At 43.7% G+C, this 10473-nt stretch overlaps 1 protein-coding gene across 1 annotated transcript in view; it reads left to right on the top strand.

Moving 5' to 3' along the window:
• The first annotated feature begins 342 nt into the window (after positions 1-342).
• The window catches only part of LOC127440715 (SUN domain-containing ossification factor-like), a 42524-nt gene continuing 32393 nt past the window's right edge, over positions 343-10473 (top strand). Inside the window, exons 1-8 of the mRNA XM_051697469.1 lie at positions 343-379; positions 825-917; positions 1443-1533; positions 1662-1771; positions 3401-3502; positions 3704-3818; positions 4429-4540; positions 4619-4737. Of these exons, the coding sequence (XP_051553429.1) occupies positions 865-917; positions 1443-1533; positions 1662-1771; positions 3401-3502; positions 3704-3818; positions 4429-4540; positions 4619-4737 (702 nt within the window). The 5' untranslated portion in view covers positions 343-379; positions 825-864. The remainder of the gene's footprint in view (positions 380-824; positions 918-1442; positions 1534-1661; positions 1772-3400; positions 3503-3703; positions 3819-4428; positions 4541-4618; positions 4738-10473) is intronic.

The following is a 10473-nucleotide window of genomic DNA, read 5'->3' as shown; positions in this document are numbered from 1 at the left end:
AGAGCCGTAAAGTGACATCTAGCTGTCGCAAAATCGTCCGTGACTTCTCTTATAAAAGAGCAATTTATCGAAGTAAACTCCTAACACAGTTCATTCCAAAAGGATTGTTTAGTGTAAAACACGTTGAAGATTATCGGACAGGCGGTCAGTTCATTAAGTGATGACCTGTTTCCTCTCAAAAGCAGTTTATTCAGCACACTGAAGCATCACCTCCATAGACGTTCATTGAAAAAGAACGACATCTTGTCTCCTCGGCAGCACCGGCCATAGAATGTCTGTTGAAGCGCCGCTTATGCTAGTTTAGGCTAAGCTTTTAGGTTCCCCTATTGGAAGAAGGGTTCTGTCCGGACGTTGTCTCGAGTGGTTATGTGCGATCAGTGTAGGTTAATAATTCTCATATTTTAACTCTTTACTGTCTATTAAAGTTTGTCAGTGTCATTATTCCGGCGTACATTGATATCCAGATCGCTGTCACGTGATATCTGTTATTTTTCTCAGCAAAGGTCAGGATGGACCAATCACAGTCGCTTACCGATTACTGAAAAAAGGATTTTAAAACAATCATAAAAAAGTAATATAATATTTGCTAGATTTCTATTTTTCTCTCAGATATTAATATTTTGAAATGATAGATTCAATCGATTATTCTTTCTAGAGTGCTACAGTAACAAAAAAAAAAAAAAAAAAAAAAAAAAGTCGAGCGACCTCGAGCGACGATGATGTCCTTCTGTAGAAAGTCTCCCACAAACGCCACTGAACAACACACTCTTGGCATCGCGATAGTTTATTGTTCCTAACAGTTTATATGTGCCAAACCTTTTCAGATTAAGACTAAGGAGTAATGTTTCTTTCGGCTGCCGGTGGATGATGAAGCTCGAGTTACTGCTGCTCTGCTCATTGTTTGGACTCTGTTACTGGTGCGTCACTCGGATTTCACATTGAAACATTATGATTAAAAGATACTTTTCTCTGTGGCGGATTATATATTGATCGCTTCAGATGGTCATGTGAGCATCTGTATCAGACAGTAGCAGTAGATGTGTTTGTTTACGCTTGAGTTATTGTCAACAAACAGCATGTTGATTTGAAAGCGTCACACTTAAACAAACAGGAAGTGAATAACAACATGTCTATGTGCGATTGTGTTATAACGTCTATATGCTGTACTATTACACAACGAAGACCATGATATTTATGAATATAGTATCAGTCAGTGCCATTGTATTTATTAAAATACCATACTATCGGCTTCTAATGTCACTGTGACCTGTGTCAGTTTCAGACTTTGAGTCCCACACAAATAAATATCTTATCTCTGAAGTGACTCACGAACTGTGTTTGTGTGCTGATATCTTCACAGAAATCCAGCATGAGTGATGTACTGGTCCACATACAGACTTGTTTCATTCTTTGTGTTGATGTCAGTGTTTTTCTCTGAGCAGGTTCCCTGTTCATCCTTGTTCAGAGCAGACATCTGGAGTGCACACACAGGAACATCAAGAGGATCCCATGAAGACAAGAGCAAATCTAGAGGTTTCAAATTCACATCTAAACTGTTTCATTGAGCCACAGCTCTGTATTTAGACATGTTTCGTTGGATCAGTGCGAACATCTCACATCTCTCTGCAGTTATTGCATTTCTCTTTGTTGTTGTTGAGCAGAACATCTCCCTCAGTGATGTGGCTTCTTCGTCCTCCTCTCAGAAGCAGGACGCTTCCTCACAGCTCGCTGACGTCCAGGTGTCTGAAACACATCAGTCTGATTCCTGCAGGTCAGTCAGATTCATATACACATGACATCAGCGGAAGTGTTGCTCTGTGATCTTCAAATCTCACCATCAATAAAAATATCTCCTTTGTACTTCAAAACAAGAGTAAGATCATTCCCAGTCTTTCAGAAATGGTGTGTTTCGAGAGAGTTACACATCAGTCTATGGAAAGCAGCGGTTAATTGTGGGTAAGCAAAGAATACAATAGAGTGCAACAGTGCCCCACCCACTTATTCAGTGTCTGGGTTCCGGAAGTTTATTCCCATTCATTTCTTCCATAGACTTTTCAAAAAATCCTCCATTAAAAAGTTGTAAAGCATGAACTATACCAACCAGCGCAGAGGTAAATCACAACATTACAGACGCGTGCTTCAGGGTTTCATAGTCTGTATTGTTGACTGAGTGCCGGCAAAATTGACCACTCACACCATTGATTTAATGAACGCCATAGCTTGTTGTGGGCATGTAAATGTCTTGCGACCACCCTTGGCGTCAATTCTCAGCTTAGCAGGAAAAAGCAGTGCTAAGCTTACCTTCTGTTGGTGCAGTAATTTTTTTACACTCTTTGAATCCATCCCTCTTCGCTTGTGTCGCACTAGCAAAGTCGGGAAAAACCATGATGTTGTGATCCTCCCAGCACAACTTGCCTTTGTTCCTCGCCGCTTGTAGAACAAAGTCTTTGTCACCCGCTGCGGGAAGCTGCCCGAAAACTCTGTGGGCATGCTCAATTTCAAGCTGGCGATCAATCAAATGTCGATCAAATTTGAAATGAACCCGTCCAAAAATGTCACCATATCTTGACCTTCCTTACCCTCTGAGATTCCAATGAAACAAACTTTATTACGCCTGCTCCGATTTTCCTTATCCTCTAGTTTTTCCCATACACGTTCCACATCAGCCTTGGTAGCAGGCGGGTTAGCCTGTAGCACTCTTTCGGCCGACTCCAGAAACTCGACCCGTTTTTCAACATCGTCCATTCTTGTGATCAGGGTGGTAAGTTTCGCCTCCGTAGATGTGATCGCTCTACGTATTTCTCTCCCTCCAAGTCGGTCGAGATTTCGTCAGTGCTGCATAAATGTTTGAGATCTCTTGACATACTTCACGAAGCTTGCTGCCACCATCAACTGGACCTCCGCCATCCTGATCCTGCGAGGTATCCAATGCGTGGGAACGCAAGTGCTTTTTAATGTCCCCACAGGCCAACGATTTCAAATTTTCCAACATCCTGCCCTCCCAGCACAGTTAGCAAACAAAACTATTACAGTTGTCACCGGTTAATATTGCTTAAAAGGATAATTGTAGCAAAGTTTAAGCGGAGCTGGCCTAAGTGACCAACCTTCGCATAGCGTCATGTGACTCCCTGCAAGAAGTCTTATATTCATGCAGAATATTGTGAAGTAGAGCTGGATGGAAACTACCACTGAAATGCCCAATGAACGATAGTATCCTGTAATGCAAGATTTTCAGATATGTAAAGTACAACAAATGCATAAATGAGTGTTTAATACTAAGGTTCGCTTGAGGTAAATACAAAAGAGGCCCGGTTGTGATCATGTTTTGAACAAAGGCTTGGTTTTGATGTTTCTGAACATTCAATGAGTTGGTGTACGTGTTGTGTGATATTTGTCTCAGTGATTGTGCACCCATCGACTCCTGCTCGGCTGAAACCATCATCACTGATGCAGCTGAATGTGACACTGCAGAAAACCTGCAGTATGACCCTCATCTCAACAGGTGAAGTCAAGTATCAGATACCTGTGAATGTCTTTCAAATGATACAATAGTGATGCTTTACTTGATCAAGTAGGATCGCCAGTCTTCAATAAAATAAGATGAAAAGTAAGATGGACAGACTGTGATGGCTGATACAGTACAGTTCTGTGTCTCATATATGAAGATAAAGTATTAATGGTCTTTGTCTTTCTGTCCTGAAAGTTTTCCTGCAGTCCAAGAGAACATCAGTGTGCGTGAGGCAGGGAAAAGCACGAAGATGACCCATAAAGAGCCGACTGGGAAAGGGACAAACGTCTCCCACAGCCTGAAAGAACAGGTGAGAACACTCCCAATGTTTCCTGTACAAGCAAAGACTAATAGCTGTATGATAAAACACAGATATACTGCATGTATCGTCATAACTGCATTGGATTTTGGGGGCGAGATTCCCACAGGAAATATTACAATATTCCTCAAACAATTAACACACTTCAAAAGCCTGACAAATGTGCCATATAAAAAGGAAAACTGCCATCAGACATGCCATATGCATCTTTACTGCTGAAATTATTAACCCACATACAGTACAACATAATGTTCGACTTACCTCTGAACTTCTCCATAAGTGTGCTGGGGCCTTTATTAGAGCAGAGTCGTGAAATATCATCATGTCTGTTCAACCCTGAGTTTGTCCTGAACCACCGATCCTGATAAAAATCTAAAGATGCCCAAATCTCCAGTTAATGGAAGCTGGTTGTTTTAATCCCCACTAACAGCACTTTTGGGGCATTTTCACTTTGAACAAAGCACCTTTTCAAAATGACTTATTAACATGAGCGCCAATATGAACAGTATATGTGGAATTGACACTTTCTCAGTGAATTTGAAGGTTGATCTGTTTTGGAATTCTTTTGGTTATTTGACATCTTAATGTTTACTTGTAAAAGGGCGCTAACATCACCCCAGAAAGTGATCCCTCTGTTTACTGCAAAGACCAGGAAGAAATTCCCACATTTGATGAATGGACGAAAATCATGATGGAAGTGGAGAATGAAAAGAGTGAGTGGTTGCATCCAGCTATGAACACAGGTCCTGTTCTTCATGAGACTCTCAATAACACCTGTTTGTGTGCATCAGGTCACACCCATGTTTCTAATGGTCTTCATGCTGCTGGGAAGAAGCTTCAGCAGACGTTCACCAACTACGCCTCAGTGGAGTGTGGAGCAAAAATACTGTCCTCCAACCCTGAGGCAAAGGTGCTTCAACAACCAAGTCAAGAACATTTATTACCATCATTATCCAGTTCTCATAGTTCACAGTACAGCTGAATGAAACCAAAGTCTCATTTTCTTCATCTGTTTTTTGAACAACTGTGTGAACTGTCACATTGCACACAGCAAAAATCACAATGAATCCCACATTTTCAAATACAATCTAAGTAAATCGGATATGTGTCCGATTTTTGCAGTGTGCCTTCAGTGTGAACAGTCTGTTTGGAATTAATGAGATTTTTAGTCTTACTCAACATTTGTCATTTGTGTGCTTGATTTAACCCTCATTTGGGTGCTTCTTGTGAAACCTGTCAATATATATATATATATATATATATATATATATATATATATATATATATATATATATATATATATATATACCGATCAGCCACAACACTAAAACCACCTGCCTAATAGGCCCCCCTCGTGCCGCCAAAACAGCGCCAACCTGCATTCTGAGATGCTATTCTTCTCACCACAATTGTACAGAGCAGTTATCTGAGTTACCGTAGACTTTGTCAGTTTGAACCAGCCTGTCCATTCTGTTGATCTCTCTCATCAACAAGAACTGCTGCTCACTGGATGTTTTTTGTTTTTGGCACCATTCTGAGTAAATTCTAGAGACTGTTGTGTGTGAAAATCCCGGGAGATCAGCAGTTACAGAAACACTCAAACCAGCCCATCTGGCACCAACAATCATCCATGCAATTATCTAATCAGCCAATCATGTGGCAGCAGTGCAGTGCATATAATCATGCATATACGGGTCAGGAGCTTCAGTTAATGTTCACATCAACCATAAGAATGAGGAAAAAATGTGATCTCAGTGATTTGGACCATGGCATGACTGTTGGTGCCAGATGGGCTGGTTTGAGTATTTATGTGACTGCTGATCTCCTGGGATTTTCACACACAACAGTCTTTAGAATTTACTCAGAATGGTTCCAAAAACAAAAAACATCCAGCGAGGGTTAGTTTTGTGGACGGAAATGCCTTTTTGAGAGAGGTCACCAGAGAATGGCCAGACTGGTTCGAACTGACAAAGTCTACGGTAACTCAGATAACCGCTCTGTACAATTGTGGTGAGAACAACATCTCAGAATGCTATTCTGAAATGTGGGTTGGTGCTGTTTTGGCGGTATGAGGGGGACCTACACAATATTAGGCAGGTGGTTTTAATGTTGTGGCTGATCGGAGTATATATGCACTGGTGGCCAAAAGTTTGAAAAAATTTAAAACTGATCACAATGTATATTCAGGACATTAATAACGTGACAAATAACTATTACAATTTGAAAAAAAACTCAGAACTTCTTAAACTACTTCAAAGAGTTCTCATCAGAAAATCCTCCATGTGCAGCAATGATAGCTTTGCAGATCCTTGTTATTCTAGCTGTCAGTTTGTCCAGATACTCAGATGATATTTCACCCCACACTTCCTGCAGCACTTGCCATAGATGTGTCTGTCTTGTCGGGCACTTCTCATGCACCTTACAGTCTAGCTGATCCCACAAAAGCTCAATGGGGTTAAGATCCATAACACTCTTTTCCAATTATCTGTTGTCCAATGTCTGTTTCTTTGCCCACTCTCACCTTTTATTTTTGTTTTTCTGTTTCAAAAGTGGCTTTTTCTTTGCAATTCTTCCCATAAGGCCTGCACCCCTGAGTCTTCTCTTTACTGTTGTACATGAAACTGGTGTTGAGCGGGTAGAATTCAATGAAGCTGTCAGCTGAGGACATGTGAGGCGTCTATTTCTCAAACTAGAGACTCTGATGTACTTATCCTCTTGTTTAGTTGTACATCTGGCCTTCCACATCTCTTTCTGTCCTTGTTAGAGCCAGTTGTCCTTTGTCTTTGAAGACTGTAGTGTACACCTTTGTATGAAATCTTCAGTTTTGTTTGGCAATTTCAAGCATTGAAGGCTATACATTCCTCAAAACAATGATTGACTGATGAGTTTCTAGAGAAAGCTGTTTCTTTTTTGCCATTTTTGACCTAATATTGACCTTAAGACATGCCAGTCTATTGCATACTGTGGCAACTCAAAAACAAACACAAAAACAATGTTAAGCTTCATTTAACGAACCAAATAGCTTTCAACTGTGTTTGATATAATTGCAAGTGATTTTCTAGTACCAAATGATCAATTTAACATGATTACTCAAGGATAAGATGTTGGAGTGATGGCTGCTGTCTAGATTTGATCAAAAATGACTTTTTTCAAATAGTGATGGTGCTCTTTTTAACATCAGTAATGTCCTGACTATACTTTGTGATCAGTTTTCCTTCCAAAAAGCAAAATCTGTACATTATTCCAAACTTTTGGCTGCCAGTGTATGTACAGTATATATATATATACACAGTACTGTGCAAAAGTTTTAGGCACTTGAGAAAAACTTTCAAAGTTAGGATTTCTTAAAAAAATAATGACAAATAGTTTTCATTTATCACTTAATGTCATACAAAGTCCAGTAAACAGAAAAAGAGCTAAATCAATATTTGATTGATAAATCAAATATAATAAATCACCTTTGCCTTCAAAACAGCACCAGTTCTCCTACTTACACTTGGACACAATTTTTCTTGGTTGTTGGCAGATAGGATGTTCCACGCTTCTTGGAGAATTCACCACACCTCTATTTATGCTGTCTCAATTGCTTCTGTCTCTTCATGTAATCCCAGACTGACCCAATGTTTAGTTTGGCTTTGTGAGGGCCATGCCATCTGTTGCAGGGCTCCCTGTTCTTCTATTTGCAAAAGGAATGTTTAGGAGTATGAAATGTATATTTCCTATTGACACATTAAGTAGCAGATATAAATAACCATCTTAAGACAAATGTTTTTGTGAAACATCTTATGTACCTAAAACTTTTGCAGTACTATATATTTAAAACAATGACTCCTAAAACAATGATAATGAGAATCATCATTGAAAACAGTGGGAATAGTAAAAGACCGGACGTGGTATCGTAATGAGAATTGGGGGGTAAAATGTGCTCAAGTGTCCTAAAAAAAAAAAAAAAAACATTTGGGCCGATTTTTGCTGTGTTAAAATGTTACTGAATTACTGATCCTACACTGAAATTTTGTTCTCTGTGATATTTTCAAGTGAAATAATCATATGAAGTATTGTGAGTTTCAACAATTCAGACATGAAAGAACACGTCCTGGTTACTAGCGTAACCTCTGTTCCATGATGGAGGGAACAAGACTTTGTGTCGATGTAGTGACACTAGGGGTCACTCTTGGGAGCCCGAGACACCTCTGGTCTTTGATAAAAGGCCAATGAAAATTGGCGAGTGGTATTTGCATACCACTCCCCTGGACATACGGGTATAAAAGGAGCTGGTATGCAACCACTCATTCAGGTTTTGTGCTGAGGAGCCGAGACAAGGTCCCGGCCATTTCAGCGGGTAGTTCAGCGTTGTGGCAGGAGGGATACAACCTCTCATTCCCTCCATCAGGGAACGGAGGTTACGCAAGTAACCAGGACGTTCCCTATCTGTCACTCACTCGACGTTGTGTCGATGTAGTGACACTAGGAGTCCCTATACAAAACGCCGCAACTGGCTGAACTGTGTTACGTGAACTGGCGGTGTGTGACGGCCAGATCACTGTGTGCCTCGTAGCCAGCGCACCAGGCCGACACGTAACTGTTAAGAGTGTCGAAAGGCCCTTTGGGGACAATTCGACTACCCAAAAGATAGAGACGGTCTAGCCCAGTCGTGGCCTCTTATCCCCTTTTTTTCCCCTCTCCCCCCAAAAAAGGGAATTAACTGACTGGGGCCACAAGGTCTAGTCGGGGGGGGGGGTGTCCCTCCCAAGGGGAAGACACCCCGCCGACCACACCCCGCCCGGGGGGGGGGGGGGGGGTATTTAAGTGGAAATACATCACATGGTCTTGCCGAGCTTTGTCGGAAGCATGCCATGTGGAGAAGTCCCATGGTAGGTCCTACCCTACAGAGGAGGAGTTACTACAAGCATGGTGACTGGGGCAGAGAGGCCTCTGCCCAAGGAAGACACAGTTTACCAACAGGGAAACGAATTAGTGGAAGCTATACGTCGCATGGGGTTACCTACGGGGAACCACCACATGCGGAGCACCTACCCTAGTACAGGGCTTAGTTAGCACATGTACTGAGCTGGCAGCGAGTTTCTCCGCAAACTCGTCTGCCACAGGGCTTGGAGGAAATCAACCAGGGAACACAGTTTGTGAACACTACTGGGAGTCAACGGCGCACGTCTTCAGCTCAGGGGAGGTGAAAGGCGCTATGCGCAAGGGATACACCAGGCCGGCTCTCCCGGACTTACCTGCTTGTGTGTGCCACTACAAGGGATGAAACCGGTTCCACCCTAACCCTAACCCTTGGGTGTTGCCCAGCCCGCTGCTCTGCAAATGTTTGTTAGAGAGGCGCCACTGGTCAAGGCCCAGGAGGCCGCTACACCCCTGGTAGATTTGGCCCGTAGCCCTCCTGGGGGCGGCACGTCCTGGGCATGATATGCCATTGTTATGGCGTCAATGAGCCAGTGGGCGATCCTCTGCTTGGAGACAGCACTTCCTTTCCGCTGTCCACCAAAGCAGACAAAGAGCTGCTCAGAGACTCTAAAGCTCTGCGTGCGATCCAAATAGATGCGTAAAGCATGCACCGGACACAGCAACGTCAGGGCTGAGTCTGCCTCCTCCTGGGGCAGCGCTTGCAGGTTCACCAGCTGGTCCCTAAAAGGGGTCGTGGGAACCTTGGGCACACAGCCGGGGTCTCAGGATCACGTGAGAGTAGCCCGGACCGAACTTCAGACATGTTTCGCTGACAGAGAATGCTTGCAGGTCTCCTACCCTCTTGATGGAAGTGAGTGCAGTGAGGAGGGCAGTCTTCAAAGAGAGTGTCTTAAGCTCAGCTGACTGCAAGGGCTCAAAGGGGGCTCTCTTTAGACCCTGAAGAACTACAGAGAGGTCCCATGAGGGATTGAGGCGCGGTCTGAAGGGATTCAACCTCCTGGTGCCTCTCAGGAACCTGATGATCAGGTCGTGCTTCCCTAAGGACTTACCATCCACTGTGTCGTGGTGTGCCGCTATAGCGGCTACATACACCTTCAAGGTGGAGGGGGACAGCTGCCCTTCCAACCTCTCCTGCAGGAAGGAAAGCACCAATCCGACTGCACATCTCTGGGGGTCTTCGCGTCGGGAAGAACACCACTTGGTGAACAGATGCCACTTAAAGGCATACAGGCGCCTCGTAGAGGGGGCCCTAGCCTGAATTATAGTGTCTACCACTGAGGTTGGTAGACCACTTAAGTCTTCCGTGTCCTGTCCAGGGGCGAGACATGGAGATCCCAGAGGTGCCAGATGGTGCCCCGTCCCTGAGAAAGAACATCCTTCCTCAGGGGAATTTGCCAGGGGGGGGCTGTCGAGAGAAGCGTGAGGTCCGAGAACCACGTCTGGGTGGGCCAGTAGGGTGCTACCAGGACGACCTGCTCCTCATCCTCCCTGACCTTGCAGAGGGTCTGTGCAAGTAGGCTTACTGGGGGAAATGCGTATTTGCGAAGTCCAGGGGGCCAGCTGTGTGCCAGCGCGTCTATACCGCGAGGTGCTTTGGTCAGGGCGTACCAAAGCGGGCAGTGGGAGGATTCTTTGGAGGTGAGCAGGTCTACCTGTGCCTGCCTGCCCGAATCGACTCCAGGTCAGCTGGACCACCTGAGGGTGGAGTCTCAACTCTCCC

This window comes from Myxocyprinus asiaticus, chromosome 5 (genome assembly GCF_019703515.2).
Source record: "Myxocyprinus asiaticus isolate MX2 ecotype Aquarium Trade chromosome 5, UBuf_Myxa_2, whole genome shotgun sequence".
NCBI lineage: Eukaryota > Metazoa > Chordata > Actinopteri > Cypriniformes > Catostomidae > Myxocyprinus > Myxocyprinus asiaticus.
Note: the sequence above shows the minus strand (reverse complement) of the source record. Positions and strands in the feature narration are given on the sequence as shown.